The following is a 17,011-nucleotide window of genomic DNA, read 5'->3' on the forward strand; positions in this document are numbered from 1 at the left end:
TTTCTATATTTAAAATGTTCTTTTTTTAATAATAAATGCATCTTACATAGTTTTTTTTTGAAAAAAAATTAGTTGATGCATACATAATCCATAAAGTTTACAAAATTTTATAAAATACAATACACATAATACTTGAAATTACTATGATTCAAAAAGTACTTTCATGTTGCATTACAAACTGCTAGCCCAAGCAGCAAGAAAGCTAACATCTACCATTGATCTTTCACATTAAAAATATAATCCCCATATATCTATATATATATATATATATAGAAGTAGCCTTGTAATTCACCCTTCTAAAAGTTTAATATGGACGTTGGCCTATATAGTTGCCTGGAGGATAATAGCTGCATATCAAAAACACCCAATTGTTTTGGCATTTCACTTCTGCACACCCAACAGATTTTGTGTTCCTCCATACCAACTGTGTATAATGGAGGCAATTGCTAGCGTCATTCGTGCACGTGTTCGAGTTGTAGTCGTAATGTTTCTTCTCGTCAGCCCAGAGACTCACCGCCATCTCAGCTGTCATCTCTTCGTATCCCTCTGCTAGGTTTTCGCCGTAAGGTCCTCCCGAGTGCTCCATTTGACAAGTAGCGATCTTCGTGTTGGCGTAATTTTGAGCATAAGCAGCCAAAGTCGAGTTCCAATGAAGAGGGTCGACGCCAACTTCTGCACGGATGGCGTTGTGTGCATCAACGTAGTTTTTAGGGTAGCTTTTGGCCAAGATGGGGGCAGTAGAAGCTAGGGTTAGGGTTAGCCCCAATAGACAAAAGGTGGAGAGAATGTTGGCAAATCCCATATTTATAGATTATGGATTATTCGTCCTCTGAGCTAAGTAGTTGAAACAATCCCTTATTGATTTAATATGGGATGTGAAGATTTATGCAGTTTTGGGGTTTGGCTTAAGGTAGAGTATTTATGTAAAGAGGGAGAGATGGGGCAGAGTTCCATTTTAGGGTTGTTTGTTTTGGAAGACAAAGGAGATGTCTAATAATAGTGGGGGTACTTACTAAAGAAACAATGATTTCTTATGCCTTCAATATAAATTACTAAGTGATAGAATAATATATATAGTGTGTGTGGATTGATATCTTTAATTTTGGTCAATATTCCAAAAAAATCAAAAACAGATAGCCCATCAACCCCAATCCGAACTATCCAATTTGAACCATATGAGTTGAGTTGGGTAAAAAAGTTATTCAAAAATACATTTTCATCGGGCCTTGTGTTACGGCTTGAGTATTACATATTTATCATTGGTCATCATTTTTTCACGGGGACATTAATTAAGAAATGGTTATTACCAACCCAACTCAATAAATTTAACTATTGGACGATATTCAAATTTTTTTAAAATTAAAATATTATTTTGATTTCTATATTTAAAATTTATTGTTTTAGTTCATAATACTTGTTGAAAATCATTAGGGTTCATCACTTTTAAACTTTTTTTTTTGTAACCTATGCAATGCATTTGTACTTTTTCCAAAATGAACAAGTTTGTGGAATGATTGGTTTGTGTTTATTTAGGATATGGGGAGGGTATTCATATTGAAAGAGAAGAAATTATTGAAAACAGATATCAAACACGTTCTTTGACGTCGACCGCATGTCCATTATTGTACCTGATCTATAATTCATATCGTTTTTATCAACATTATTATAGTCCAATTTCATATACTAATGTATTAATAAAAACTCTATGTTATCTAATATCTCGACCTCAATATTATTAACCCACCATGTGTTCGATCATCTAAGTTGTTGTGTTAGAAAAGTTTGAGAACTTCAAGATGATTTCAAATTAAAACCCACATTAGAACGATGTGTTATATGTAAATTTGTAATTTAATTTCAATTAGTCTATCTAACTTCTTCCATGATATATTCTCTTCATTCTAAATATTTATTCATCATTGTACATTCCATTATCGATCATAGGTTTATAATAGTTGATCAATAATATTCAATTCAATTAACAAATGGGAAAACTGTGATAAATTTGATATCAAAGTAGCTCATTAATACATCCATATCTCCCTCTTGTGTTTTCCATTTCATCTTCCATAGTCCAAAGATGTTACAATAATGGTCTTATAAGCTTTTCTATTATTTTAATGAAGTTTCTTTACTTTGACATCATGAGCTTAATAATTCTAATTTTTGATACTCAAACTATGTGGGTTTGCTTGATTAAAAAACTAACAACATATTAGAATTCAATTGAAATTATTGATCGATAATTCAAGCAATAATTTTGTATATATTGCATACAAAAAGGTTAGCAATGCATCAAAGTAGCATCACAGATTAGGAAAAAAAAAACCATAACCTATATAACATCGTAGAGTTGATAATAATAATGATACAAAATTCGATTCATCGGCCGATCACCTTGACCTTGATCTCTGTTATTTTGCAATCAGCTGTTAATTTGCATATTTTGATCAGTATGGAAGTTGATCAGGATACCCTCCTGGAGGATAATAGTTACAGATAGTGAAAATATAGTTGTTGTTGCACTTAACTTCTGCACAACCAATCGATGTCGTGTCCTTCCACACGACTTGAAGGAAATGGCCGCACTCTTCCTCAACACACTTGTTTGATTTATGGTCGTAAAATTTATCCTCAGTAGCCCAATAGTTCACTGTCAATTCTGCTGTTGTCTTCTCAAATGCTTCGGCCAAGTTTTCACCGTAAGGTCCCATAGAATGCTCCATTTCGCAAGTAGCAACCCTAGTTTTGGCATAGTTTTCAGCATAACTGGCCAAAGTTTTGTTCCAAGTGACCGGGCCGACGCCATACTTGGCACGGATGGCATTATGGGCATCGACGAATTCCTGGGGGCTGCTTTTTGCAATCGTGGGAGATATTGGAGCTAAGATTAGGGATAGCCCAACAACACAAAATGCAGAAACAAACTTAGACGTCGTAGATGCCATCTTATAAAGGAAGAGGTTAGTTGAAGGATTATATTGGTATAATTGAGTTGATTAAGGAGATGTGTGTTTTGGTTTTGGGTATTTATATGAAGAACATCAAAGGGTGTGTGGTTCTATTTTAGTAAGTTGTTTTGTTGGGATGGAAATACCATGAAGAGACAAAAGTGGAGAAACATTGAAACTCCCTGAATTTTTGGTAAATTGAACATAATATTGTGTGGATGTCGTAAAATAAAAGTTGATATGGTCAACAATTTTACACGATTTCAATATGATATTGAATATTATTATTCCATATGATATAATTGCTACTCATTTGAAAATAATTCATTTTTAGCTTACTTTGTAAAGAGAACATATATATATGATGTTCATCTATATGTGTTAATATAGTTCCTTTAGAAAATTTCAAATTATACTTATATTGTCGATGGCACAAAAAATGTGTTATTTAGCATCTCTAATCTCGTCGGTTCATTGTATTTAATGTACTTAAATTTATAAGTTTAATAATGCTCACTCTCACTATTTACATTATTTTAAAATAATTATGAAGTAGAATTTTAAATTTAATAATTAAATTTCAAATTTAACTTCTATTATATTAAAAAGTAACAAAATTTAATTAATTGTAATTCTTTTATATTAATAGACAATAATTAACTATAAATGTAAATATAGAAAACTAAAAGACAAATTAAAACTCAAATTAATCTCAAAGATAATATATATTTTAAAACATGACGATCATATAAAAACAAAACTCGAAACTTTAAAGAATTTAAAACTCAAATCTCAAAGATAATATATTTTAAATTCGAAACTTGAAAAAACTTAAAATTCAAATTTCAAAGATAATATATATTTCAAAACATGGGGATCATACAAAAACCGAACTTGAAACTTAAAAAAATTTAAAACTCAAATCTTAAAGATAATATATATTTTAAACTCGAAATTTAAAAAAACTTATATATTTTAAAACATGGCGATCGACTGAACCCAAAAGTTAAAAGAACTTAAAATTAAAATTATTAAAAAGAAGTTAATTGGAGATGCAGGGTATCGAACCCTGTACCTCTCGCATGCAAAGCGAGCGCTCTACCATTTGAGCTACATCCCCTTCTTGTTGATTCAAATGGTTAGGTTAAGTACTCAATTATTCTATTTAGTGTTAATTAGACAACTACAATCTCTCTTCCATTTGAGGATTTGTCATTGTATCCCATGATATATATATATATATATATATATATATGTCACACTTTCACTTTCACTTTTTAATTAGACATATTGGTTTAGAACTCTTAAAGAGACCCACTTGTGTTTTCTTGGCTTCCATTAGTAATCCAACGTAACTTCCATCTAAAAGTAAATAAATATATAATCCCTCCTTTCGGTTTCTACTTTCTATCAAACTTTCTTTTACTATTATATATATATATATATGTATGTATGCATGCATGCATGCATGCATGCTTATGTATTTTTACTTTTGTTAAATCAAGGTTAAACTCACATAATTTTTTATGTATTAATTATCAAACCTTAAGTCAAAGATTTGGATTCTGTTGATGCTGTGTTTAAAGAAAAAATTATGATTAAGTTGTTGATAATGGTGATTTATAGTTAACGATTTAATATTGTTTAAAATATTATTACAATCAAGAGACCGAATTTTTATCATATGGTCAAAACTCAAAATTCACCACTATAAATGTTGTTTTTCGATGAAGAAAATGTAGTTATAATTAAAAAGAAAAACAAATGGGTAGGACCAAATGATGAGCGTATGCATAATAAATATTTCTAATGATCATAATATAATATCATTATCTTTGAATTACAATGAGTTATTCATCAAATTTTCAATATCTTATAATATCAGTAAGGAAATTGGCCTACGTAATTGCCAGGAGGATCATAGTTGCATATCACAAAGATCCAATTGTTGTGACATTTCACTCTAGCACAACCCACATGCTTGGTGCCCCGCCACACTACTTGTGTATAATGGCGACACTCGTCCCCGATGCACCGGTTGGAATGATGGTCGTAATACTTCTTTTCACTCACCCAGAAGTTCACAGCCTCCACCGCCGTCATCTCGCCATACCCTTCGGCTAAATTCTCACCATAAGGACCATAGGAATGTTGCATCTCACAAGTGCCAATCTTCTTGTTGGCATAAGTTTGGGCATAGGCAGCCAAGGTGTAGTTCCAAGAGACTGGCCCGACGCCGACCTTTGCTCGGGCGGCATTGTGGGCATTGACGAAGTCTTGGTGGGAGTTTTGAGCAAGGGTGATGGGGGCTAGGGTTATCAGCCCCATCATCATGAAGGAGATCAGAAGAAGCTTGGGCAATGGCATATCTTTTGATGTCCCTTTTCTTTTCTTGATACAACTCTTGTGTTGTTATTTTTGGAGCATTCTATTTATAGAGAGGAAGAGAGTCTTGTAATTCTTTTTTTTTTTTCCTCCTAGTAGAACTAAAGAAAAGATACAAGTGCATGAGAAAAGGTGATCCATCAAATGATTGTTTTATGTTGCTGTATTTGAAAATGTCTCTTTTTTAGCCGTTTTTTAATGTTGAAATTGATGTGTTTATTAATTTGGGGAGAGATAGATGCTATAAAAAAACAACCATATAGACTGTTTAAATATATACTGCTTTATATATGTATATATTGATTCATAAAATAGTTCGAGTGGGTAAAGTATACCTATAACTCATAAGCTTTTCATTCTTTTTTCAGTTTTTATGGAAGTAAGATTATTTGATTCTCTACACTTTAGGTCACAAACATAAGGTTAATATGAGCAATATATATTAAGGTTGTTGAGGTATATATATTTTCTAGGTTGAAGCTTTGACCTTTCACTCATCTTAGATCTTAGAAAATTATATGATAATTAATTAAGGTTTCGTTTGATAATCATCTTTATTAATTTTATAAAATTATGCTTATTATCTTACCATCTCATTGATATGGTTTTCATTCTAACGAAATATTATTGAATTATTGGCTAAATTCCACAAACAAAAGTCACTTACTTCACTTTTCTATAGATAACAAAACAAAATCAAATCAAAGAAAATAACAAACGAATGATCATATTACGAATGGAGACCTAAATTCAACTATGATACTAACGACCGATTAAACCTTATACTCTTAGAAAAGATGATCTAACCCTAACAAACGTAGAATTTTAGTTTTTCATAGTCTCATATACAATTATTCTCAAAATGAGGATTATTATATATTGTTGTTGTTGAATATAATTAAGCAAGTGGGGGAGACTTATATAACTAACATATTTAGAGAGGTATAGTAATTGGTAAAATATGAAAAGTAAGTACTGTGACCCAAAAATGTGGCGCAAACATAGCTTTAAATTATGGAAAAACAAAAAGCTATCGTGATTGGCTCACATGGCTATAAATAACTAACAGTCTCTAGACTTTTTCAAAATGTTTTGTTTAATATTTAATGAACTGATCAAAAGTCATTCTCTCAATAGTGCTTCTGTGTTTGCCCCATGTGAGAGTGTGTGTCTGTCTCTTTCCTTATCTTCTTCTTTTTTTTTCTTATTGACCTTTCTCAACTTGACAACATGCTTTCTCAACACATCTCTCTTTCTTTTTCCTTTTATAATTTGATCGTTCAAATCGTCATTGAACTCTTTGATCTATGTACTTTTCATCTATTAATACAGTTTATACAGTTTTCCTATTAATAAAATATGATTTGAGAATGTTAAAGATATGTAAATCTAGTTGAGGTATGGATACATACACTTTTACTTTTTAAAAAGAATTACAAATAGTAACTCAAAATTTGTCTTTTGTTTGAAGAATGTATTTAACAAGTTGTTTATGATTTTTGAACTTTCCCTATAAATTAATTTCATCTACTATTTTATTATTTTATATAACCTTTCTTTTCTTAAAATAAAAATAAATAAATAAATAAATAAATAAAAAAGGCTAGGGTGGCTTGTATTAGACTAAGCTAAGCATGGTTAATATAGTTTAATTGGAAATATAGGGTTTGATTATTTTATTCTTCTTTGATCTAAATAAATAGATATAACTATTGTTGCATGCAAGCTATGGCTATTGTAGTTTTCTTATAGTAATTTTGAGAATCAAAGATTTTCTCATGATCACCAACAAATAAAGACAATATATATGTGTGTATAATATATATATATATATATATATATATATATTCCCAAATTGTATGGAGTATGCAAGAAGCAAATTATTTGAACATGAAAAAGATAATGTTTTTGGAAGAATTTAAGGGGGGGAAAGAGAAATAATATACACCATTAAGTTTGACAATTTAGGGCAAATTAACCAATGACTTAGAGAGAAAGAAAAACCTTTTAAAAATTTATTTCATTTAAAAACTTTTGATAAAACTCCTTAAAATAAAATAAAATGTGTAAAATTTGGTTTGATTTATTATATATTAAAACTTCTGTTTTTATTAAATTCAAATAATTACCATAATCGGATTTGTTGAGTGTCTGAGTTAGTCGGTAGTATCATCAATGATTGTCGAAAATAGTGTTAAGAGGTTGATCAACGACGGTTGTCAAGAGATATATAGTTTAAAGAGGAAAATGGAGAGATATATATATTCCTAAATTGTAGTTTAAAGAGGAAAATTATATATATTTGTTGGATTAACTAAATTACTTGACCCTACATCAAGGGAATAGATTAAGAATCATCAATTAAATATAGATAACATTTTTTTTAAGAGAAACAGCGGAAGTCGGAGATTTAGGACTTCGGAAAGAAGCTTAAGACTGAACAAAGTACTAAAATATTATTTATAGCAGGGACCAGAGATAGCATTAGATTTGGTTTTTTTTTTGGAAAAACTAATAGCAACCCATCTAAAATTAAGGAAGAAATTTTGTTCCATTTAACAAAATATAGCATTATAAGTGGAAGATGAAGATTCAAACTTTCAAACTAGCTATAAAAATATTATTGATGTTTCTCCATACATTGCTTGAACAAGAAACTTTGTTCTCAACAATCCAACCAAGTCGGCGATCTTATAATGTATCTTCAAAACATTTGTATGTCAATATCAATATATCTAAAAATTTGAATAAGAATTACATATAAATATAATAAAACATTGTACGTTAGAAAACATCATTCATTATTGTCTTTCAAAATTCAAATAAAGTCGTTTTTCGACTTTATAGACTATTTAAATTGTGTTTTGAAATAAATTATCAAAATGAAAAGACAAAAACTTGACACAACCAAAAGATAAGAATAGTTTTAAAGAAAATTACCATAATTAAGTTTACTTTAAAGAATATAAACAAATATATATATGTATGTATTATAGAGGTGTGACAATAATGTTGAATTATGGTATGAAGAAAATGGTGATGAAGAGGGAGGGATAATAAACAAATTGACCACAAATTAAGGAGGTAAAAAAAAAAAAAAAAGTTATGTTGGTGGGTGGCCATGCATATGTGCTTACTTTCAAGGCTACAATATGATCAATATAATGAAGAAAATTGTAGTTTCCAAAATAATAGAAATTGATGAGTGCACCTAATTTAGACTTTTATAATCTCAAGTAAGGTTTAATTCAATTATCTTTTCCATAAGGGGTTTTAGTTCTTCCATTTTATGATTTTGGTAACTTGTTTGATTCTTGAATTATTACAAATTGTTCGTTTAGGAGCTTTGAACTTTTGATTTTACGTTCAATAGACGTTTGATGTATTCAGAACTTCAATTGACCTATTAAGATTTATATATATAACTGTTAAACCTAATGGAACCATAAACACTCACTTTTATGTTTAGTATACGTCTATCCATTTTTAAAAATCATAACTATACTCGTGAGACTATCGGGTGCGAGTGAATTGGTACCCGGTTCGTAAAGCTTATAGTTGAGATTTTAGTTTTTTATAAACTAAAAAAGGCATGCATTTTTATGGGTTTTTTTTTTTTTTTTGGTTATTTTTATTGTTTCTTTGTTCACTTTTTTTTCCACTATTATTCAATTACATGCATATATTTTTCAAAATTCCTAATACTTTCCTAGGGTGTAAACTCAACAAATAAACATATAGTTTTACAGTAAATTCCTAACACTTACTTAAGTTGTGAAAATTGGTTTTAGTAGCGCATTCTTAGTGTGCTGCTAATCGTCACTTTTACTGACGCATGGACGTTACTAAAACCTCACCTTTAGCAACGAATTAAAATATTTTCGAATCATAAATCCTAAATATAATCCAAAGAGATCATACATATTAATCATGAAAAAAAAACACAATTCTTGTGCCATGTAATTATCATAATATACCAAAGATACAAACAAGTGCAACACTTGAGAGAAATGTTTCTATTCTTACCTATAGCAACTTGCTGAACTGACAATGGCAGCTAATATAAGACAATCTAAACATATCGCAGAGCTCTTCAGTTTCCATGTAACTTTTTAAGAGGGCAAGGGAAGAGGAAAAAGAGAGAAATGACATCTAAGCACTTTGTGCAAAAACAAAAGCAAGTTTGAAAATATGTTGAGAGGAAATACAGTTTTGAGCTTTGAGATTCTCAAGAGTATGATTTGAGGTGGAAAACTTGACATGCTGGTCTGTAGGACCTCTTAGTTGCTGCTTGATCAAACTTCTTTACCACTGCTTCATTCTCATCTAAACTTGTCTGAACGAAATACCTTATCCACCATGACGAGCTTCGCAATTTCGCCTTCATGACAAGCAAATATTTATCTCAGTGTTATGATCTATCTCATCTTGATTGTTTTACTGCTTGGAAAATAGGCTCGAAATACAACAAGGAAGCAATGAATCAATTTTGTATGTTCATATACATCGCATGTTCACACATGATGGTTCTTCTATTTGTAGATCAATTGTAAGACCGACACAAAAGTAGCCCTATTGGTTACAATCCGTGGCCAGTCTAGTCATCAAACTGCCCAAAGAATGTCTCCAAGCTATAACTAAATTCTAGAAAGCTCCGTATTCTATTCATCCAGTCTCTTTCGATTCAATTACTATTATTGCTAACTACCTTTCTAGAGTAAAAGAAGGTACTTACTGGACGTCCAAATTTGGGTAGTTCTGAATCTTTAGCCTTTTGCCGACCTGGATAACCTGCAAATTGAAACAGCATTGAAAGGAGAGATATAAAATCAATCAATCTAGACTAATCAAAGTAAATAGATGAATTTAGACCAAAAAGTGATGGGAACAATCAGAAGTGTTCTTTGTCATTAGGACTTACGAGAGAACAGTTAATAACTTTAATACAATCAAAGGACAAAAAAGGACAACTTGAGATTTATTAGAAAATGTCGAAGTTTATCCATCAAAATTAATTCATGTACCACGAGTTGCAAAATCGTAAAGGGAAAGTATCAGAATATACACAGAATGAAGAACACAGATCACTATACAGTGATCGAGAAAAAAACTATGTAAGACTATTTAACAATTGCTCCAGTGAGTTTTTACCTGTTATGCAATTCTATCACAGAGTGAAAGAGAGGATTATAAATTAGATAAAGGAAAACCACAGAAAATGTAACTTGGGCTATCCATATAGACGCATAAAACAAAATGTGTTCCGGTTCCCCCTCATCTAACAAGATTAGGTGTATAGAAAAAGATTAAAATTTCAAATGGGCAAACTTTATGAACAGTGGTTTACCGGCAAATATAACAACACCATCAATGGAGACCCTTGCCAGTTCTGGAAGAGTTCTGTTAAGGTATCTGGGTGACAAGTAGTCCAATGCATCTGAAACAATGACAAGAGAGAACGACTTTGCTCTATATGGAAGGGGAAACTTAATATCAGCAGCACGCACAATACCCTTCCGCACAAGGCTTTTGCAACTGGCACCAACATCATCTAAGTCATAGGGCTCCACACCCCATGCTTCTGTATCCTCTTCTTTTAACAATTTAGACACCACTGAGCAAGTATCAGGGCCTACATGCAATACTTTATGCATGCTATCTCCATATGCTTTCTTTAGAATGGGAATCGCTCGTTGGACTTCTACAGTGCACGATGTACTACCTACGTACATGATATATATATATATATATATATATATATATATATATATATATGCTTGAGATCTTCAAATAAGATATATGATGCAACAACTATGGTACTTGATTGGGGAAAAAGTGCCTTTTACAATTACTATAGATGGTACTAATTAACAAAAATAAATCGATCTGATTCTCTGAATAAGATAAAACAATCATTAATTCTCTTCCACAGTTTTTAATGCCTTTGGCACATTAAGGATGCATCAAATATAACCCAAGAGCCCAAGGCACTATGTTCTATTAACCATTTGGACAAATTAAGTGGACTTTACCCATTAAACCCAGCCCATGCATGCAGATAAAGATAGAAAATGTTAAGTAATATAGTCTGAACACGCAGTGGTCAGATCATGTTGACTAGTTTAATGCCTGAAGGTAAAGGAAGGAGAAGAAATAATGACAAATTATAATACCTCCACTTCAATATCAATTGTATTTCAGGCTTGAGTTCTGGTGAAACTATGCTTTTACTCAAGAATACATAAAAAGTAAAATATATTCACCTTCAACTCTACTCACAGCCTCTAAATTGTTTCTTGATCCACCTGTCATGCAAATCAACAATGAATAAGCAAACATATACAGTTATTACATTAAGAAAAGAGGGAGCATCACGGATTCACAAGCCATCAGTAACCGAACAATTTTCAATAATCAACATCAACAAAAACTAATAAAAGAATATCAGCATAGTCGACAGATTTGTTCACGATCACAAAAACATGCCCTCACTCTTTTTCTTACTTCTCAGCTACCAGTTTCACATAGTTTTGCTAGTAGGAGATATCCATTATGAATTTGTACAAGTTCAGCTAGAGCTATTGATATGTCTCTTTACCAACTATCTAAAGCAAGCATTGTTAGAGACCAGCTGCTACAAGATAATCAGAGCACTTGAGTGATAAGTTATGGGCAGGGTCTATCAAAAAGAAACTGTTTCTCCAATATCACAGTCCATGCTCAAATTTAAAGAGACCGGGTAGAATAGGAGCCTGAATTTTGAAAAAAGGGGGCAATGCAGTAGGGCACTTATGAAAGTGGCAGTCAGACTACTATGCCTAAGGTGTAAATCTCTACTTGACCAAATCAGTGACTCTGACTAATTCTCAGACAGTACTTAGTCAATTGAGAGAGCATTTCCAGCAGAGAGTGTGACCAAAATAGAATGAGGAGAATATAAGGACGAGGAGCTGTCCATGTGTTGCAATACTAAAATTCAGTGACTGTGATTCTGTGGACATAAAATTCATTTAAAGTGAATGCAGAGACAGCATCCTAACAGAAAGAAACAAGCATATTGATGATGGAAAGAGAATTAATTAACAGTAAGTCAAGATAAGAGATAAAATAAAGACCTGCTTGACGGTAGCAAAATCCAACAAGAAGCATAGCACCCTGAAATTTTTAACCATAGCAAATTAAAATTAGTGGCTAATAGTACTATTCCCAAAAGTTAAGGAGGTAACATTTATTCAGTCATTTGACCCTCATTTGACCACCCTTCCCCCACAACAACAAAATGTAACCACTGTTCCTGAAAAGGGAAAGGAGAGGAGTAAGGAAAAGTACCACAACAAGCCCTATGGTTAGTAAAGGTGATGACCGTGTCTTAGAATGTATTGTTCCAACAAACGGAAGACTCCCACCATCAACAAGACGCCGAGAAGGATTTCCTGGCCTCCTTGACATGATTTTGTGAAAATCTGCAAAGCCACACTTCTTTATCAACAATAACAACACTATTTCCAAGTAAGATGTTTTCGCTAGGGCACCAATTTATGTCAAAACTCCAAAACAGAAAAAGAGGCAACGGTTGACGGACATAGTTGTCTAATTTTCTTGTAGTAACAATGAAATGGCTCACACAAGTCGACAAGTAAAATTCATAAATTTGCAGTGCCCACTACATCTTAGCTACTTAACAAAAAAACTCGGTGCAGTCAAACTTGCTAAAAAAATTTCAGCATCTTGCAAGATGTTATTTTGTCTCTAAGCATTGTCAACTTCTCTCGAAATTCAAGATTCTTTTTACCAACAATGCAAATTCACAAGAACTGGAAAAAACCAATAAATGTTGAGAAACAATTCCAACCTAATAAAGTAGAAACCACCTTAGGCAACATATTATATTGAGCCAAGAATCCATTACTCATTTCAAAAATTGACATTAAATGATCAAAATCAATTAAATCCTTAAATGCCAAACGGCTAATTAACTAATTTACATACGGAATCTAATTGACTTGGCTCAAGAGCTACTCACCGATTATATAACTTAAATCATTAAGCAGATGAAAAGTAAACCAAGAACAGCCCAAAAAAGAAAGGGCAAAAAGTTCCAACCTTCACGCAGGACAATCAATTCTCGAAAAAACCCAAATCAGAATACAACCAAAAACCAAAACACACACACTATTAGCATAAAATATCAAATGGGTTTCAAGAAAAAGGAATCAGATATCATAAAAACGGCAAATTTCACACAATCGAAGTCAAAGAAATGAAAATTAGGAGAGATAAAGTGAATTGAGAATGGGAAATGAACAAGAATTTAGGAAAAACAAAAGCTTACTGAAGCTCCTTAGAAATGATAGGATACGGAGGAGATTCAGATCTTGAAGGTGGTTTCAGATCTGGATTTCGCCCGCTTCACTCTCAAAGCGGAGGAGAAGCTAGAGAGGTGTCTGTCATCAAGACTCTCTCTCAGTCTTCACTGAAAAATCTTGAAAAGTTTATTTCTTTTGTAAAAAATAATAATAATAAACATAACAATCACAAAAAAAAAGGCAATTAAAACATTTCCATAATACATTTCTTGGAGATTTATTTTTAGAATTCATATATGTTTAGTTTTTAAATAATGATGTCCATTACTAGGATGCAAATTGTTAAACTAATTTTGTTAAGTTACTATGTCCCCTCTATATTCAGACTAGCTTATGCACATCTCGACTAATTTTAATACACTTGTACCACGTTTTTTATATCTTATCTTTGTTTAGATTTCAACGAATCATCCAAAACTTTATTATGTTTCTACTTTAGGAACATTTACAAAGGTATTATTGTATAACATGCGGCATTTATATATTTTTAATTTTTATTACAATATATGGGAGCCAGTTGATTTTAAGACCAACTTTTTCGTATATTGAATTAGGTTTATTTTGAAGAATGTTTCTATCTATGAACTTCAAAGAAAGTAGAGATATACCACCACAAAAAATACATTTCAATCTTCAAAGAAAAGAGTGACTTTTGACGTATTTTCTTCTTATTTAACCTCTACAATCGATTTATTTTAATCTTTGACTTTACAGCTTCGTTTATTCTTTTCTACTCGAATCTATTCATTTTTTATTGTAATATATTCTACATTCCATTGGTATAGCTGTTTTATTTACATGTATTTTGAATACACCTACTATTAGTGTTATAATTTCATTGATAATCAATTTTGTAATTTACTAATTAAGAGCTAAGTCACTAAATTATAAAGAATACTTTAGGGACAAAATTAGAATAAAGTTTTTACCAATAAAAATTGTGTTTTTTTATCCATCATATACTCAACTATTTTTGGGCCTGGCTCAGCTATTATTGGGCCCATAAACAATTTATCATCAAGCAATTCACAACAATAATTTCATAAAATGTCTAGAATTTAAATATTTTCTAAGTGATTATATGAATTATTTATTAGGGTTGATATGAACAAATAATAACCATATTGGTAGGACAATTTTATCATTTGTAGTGTTGATGTGGAGGCAAATGGTTGAAATTTTCATATTTTTTTTAGCCACATAAATTCTGAGGTCTCAATTAGAATAAAATTCTATGGAAATAGTAATAAAATAAAATAATGGGTATATGAATATTTTATACATTTTAATTCGTGTTGATATATATTTTATACGTTGATGTTGTATCTATGAAAATGTTTACATGCCGACAAGATTTTAATGTTATGAAACCAATTTTATTGTCAAAATCAAGTATTATATGACGAAATACTTATATCAAGTGCAATACAAAATTAAACGGTAGATAATTATATTAAGACATGCATCCTCGACCAAGATGAATATTATATATATGTAGAAAAAATTCTTTCCCGAAAGGTTTCCTCTATAATTAGGTCGACGACCATTTCATGATGATATCATCATTTATAAAATTAACATCACATTGTAACATCTTTCATCCTTCTAATTTTATAATTATTTTATTAAATTAGGAATGAAATTTTCGATAAAAATTTAATTTTTGTGGCGAACTAATTAACAGACTGTGGAATAAAGGATTATCCCGAACCTACATCGAGGTATTGACAGTGATTTAAGAGTTCAAACGAGTAAATAGCGATTGAGCGTATCAAAATCGAAGGCTCAAAGAATTTGAGTTACAGTTTCTCCAGATTTTTGGATGCAAACCAACTTCAAATGAGATGAAAACAAGAAGATCTGGATAATTGATATGGGCGAAATGATTATTTTTTTATATGTTTTAGAGTGATTTTGGAAAATAATGTTTATAACATCATTTTAAATGTTTGGTTTACAATTTGTTAAAGTAATTAAATTTATTTAACAATTAGGGTTAGAAATATGGAGAAATTTTTTTGAAAATGTCTATTTTTGTTTATTATTATTTTATCTTCAAACATGATATCAAATCCAATCATCCAAAACTATATAATTGAACAAACAATATTTTATTATGGTAGGGTCCAAATTTGAGGGTATATTTTACAAAATGGAAACCATAATTGATATATAATTAATAATAGTCATAGTCAATATGATTAACCAAAAAAATTGGTAAGTTTGATTGATTTGATTTTTCCAAAAAAAGGATAGATGAATGATAAATAATTGATGTGAGCATGTAAATAATCATTTGTCAACTAAACATATAAACAAAGTTGATATTTTGATCGAGTGATCGAAGACTTCTCACAAATTAAGTATCTATTCAAAATCAAGATTCAATCTCTGCTTACTTAAAAGCAAATCTTTCTCTAGTCTATAATTAGGATAGAAAGAATTACGAAGTATACATAAAAAGATTGTTACACTGCTACAAATCAATAAGACGATTGATGAAATGTAGTAGTATAGTAATAATATTTGGGACCTTGTAAGTTTCAAAAGGTCTATACACATGTGTAGTGTCTAACGTTTTAAAAATGACTATTGATGATGTGTGAATTTTGATATGTGATGTTAACTACTATTACTAATAGTTACACAAATAGAAACTCGATTGGACATGTTCAATAATGATTTGATATGATTTTATGTAGTTAATTTTGAAAGGGATGATTGCAAACGATCAAAGTTAACTAAATAACGAAATCAATCATATTTTCGTACGACATTACAACAACTATAAGAAAAAATAACGAGAAGAGGAAAAAGTACTCTCAAAGCAATTTCCTTCGTTGTATTCCTTTGATCTTGCCTTGAATTCACACCTCGGGATCTCAAGTGGACTCCAAACGAACCTCTAAGACTTTGGAAATTTCCAAATTTCGGGGTGTAATTAAATTCAATTTGCAGGCCAAAACCCTAAAATATACTTACAATCGTAGTTATCCTTCACTTAGATACTTACGATCTTTCTCTAATATTATCAATAAGGAGTTTAACCTTAGAGGACTATGTAAACTCGAGTACAACTCTTATAGCTATACACTTTTACACATGTTAGAAAAACTTAACTAAACATAAAGTTATACATAAAATTAATTCTTTAAGCATAACTCATTGCTCGATACACTAAAGTTCAAATCTGGTAGGGATAGTACGAATCCTATAAATATTTATATACAAAATGATACGATATTATCTATTTTAGTCATAGATACTAATTTAAGAATATCTCATACCATTAAAGATATAGTTATTCTC

The 17,011-nt window shown here is 30.8% G+C and overlaps 4 protein-coding genes and 1 non-coding gene across 6 annotated transcripts; all 5 read right to left on the minus strand.

Moving 5' to 3' along the window:
* Positions 1–241: 241 nt before the first annotated feature.
* Positions 242–952, minus strand: LOC103495334 (basic form of pathogenesis-related protein 1-like). Its single transcript, XM_008456847.3, has one exon. It carries the CDS (start codon positions 800–802, stop codon positions 305–307), a length of 498 nt encoding a protein of 165 aa, XP_008455069.1. The 5' UTR covers positions 803–952; the 3' UTR covers positions 242–304.
* A 1,498-nt stretch (positions 953–2,450) lies between these two features.
* On the minus strand, positions 2,451–2,948 carry LOC103495335 (basic form of pathogenesis-related protein 1-like). The gene has a single exon (XM_008456848.3). It carries the CDS (start codon positions 2,946–2,948, stop codon positions 2,451–2,453), a length of 498 nt encoding a protein of 165 aa, XP_008455070.2.
* A 1,050-nt stretch (positions 2,949–3,998) lies between these two features.
* Positions 3,999–4,071, minus strand: TRNAA-UGC (transfer RNA alanine (anticodon UGC)). Its single transcript has one exon. It is a non-coding gene; the product is annotated as a tRNA-Ala (tRNA).
* Positions 4,072–4,781: 710 nt separating this feature from the next.
* LOC103495337 (basic form of pathogenesis-related protein 1-like) lies at positions 4,782–5,337 on the minus strand. Its single transcript, XM_008456849.3, has one exon. It carries the CDS (start codon positions 5,316–5,318, stop codon positions 4,833–4,835), a length of 486 nt encoding a protein of 161 aa, XP_008455071.2. The 5' UTR covers positions 5,319–5,337; the 3' UTR covers positions 4,782–4,832.
* Positions 5,338–9,267: 3,930 nt separating this feature from the next.
* Positions 9,268–13,945, minus strand: LOC103495338 (probable pectin methylesterase CGR3). 2 transcript variants are annotated; one of them, XM_008456850.3, is made up of 7 exons: positions 13,669–13,945; positions 12,666–12,799; positions 12,452–12,491; positions 11,600–11,641; positions 10,684–11,058; positions 10,072–10,127; positions 9,268–9,717 (listed from the first exon to the last, which is right to left on the minus strand). In XM_008456850.3, the coding sequence occupies exons 2-7, from the start codon at positions 12,783–12,785 to the stop codon at positions 9,565–9,567; spliced, it is 786 nt and encodes a 261-aa protein (XP_008455072.1). In that variant the 5' UTR covers positions 12,786–12,799; positions 13,669–13,945; the 3' UTR covers positions 9,268–9,564. The 2 variants fall into 2 exon arrangements, with proteins under 2 accessions (XP_008455072.1, XP_008455073.1); XM_008456851.3 differs by having other exon boundaries at positions 12,666–12,815; positions 13,669–13,830.
* Positions 13,946–17,011: the final 3,066 nt, after the last annotated feature.

Source organism: Cucumis melo, chromosome 1 (assembly GCF_025177605.1).
Source record: "Cucumis melo cultivar AY chromosome 1, USDA_Cmelo_AY_1.0, whole genome shotgun sequence".
Classification (NCBI taxonomy): domain Eukaryota; kingdom Viridiplantae; phylum Streptophyta; class Magnoliopsida; order Cucurbitales; family Cucurbitaceae; genus Cucumis; species Cucumis melo.

Bases quoted from the DNA above. Each gene is read 5' to 3' on its own strand.
- LOC103495334 (XM_008456847.3), bottom strand. From the start codon at position 802: ATGGGATTTGCCAACATTCTCTCCACCTTTTGTCTATTGGGGCTAACC.
- LOC103495335 (XM_008456848.3), bottom strand. From the start codon at position 2,948: ATGGCATCTACGACGTCTAAGTTTGTTTCTGCATTTTGTGTTGTTGGG.
- LOC103495337 (XM_008456849.3), bottom strand. From the start codon at position 5,318: ATGCCATTGCCCAAGCTTCTTCTGATCTCCTTCATGATGATGGGGCTG.
- LOC103495338 (XM_008456850.3), bottom strand. From the start codon at position 12,785: ATGTCAAGGAGGCCAGGAAATCCTTCTCGGCGTCTTGTTGATGGTGGG. The intron at 11,642-12,451 runs GTCTTTATTTTA...TTTGCATGACAG, and splicing joins ATTTTGCTACCGTCAAGCAG to GTGGATCAAGAAACAATTTA. The intron at 11,059-11,599 runs GTGAATATATTT...TCATGTACGTAG, and splicing joins GGCTGTGAGTAGAGTTGAAG to GTAGTACATCGTGCACTGTA.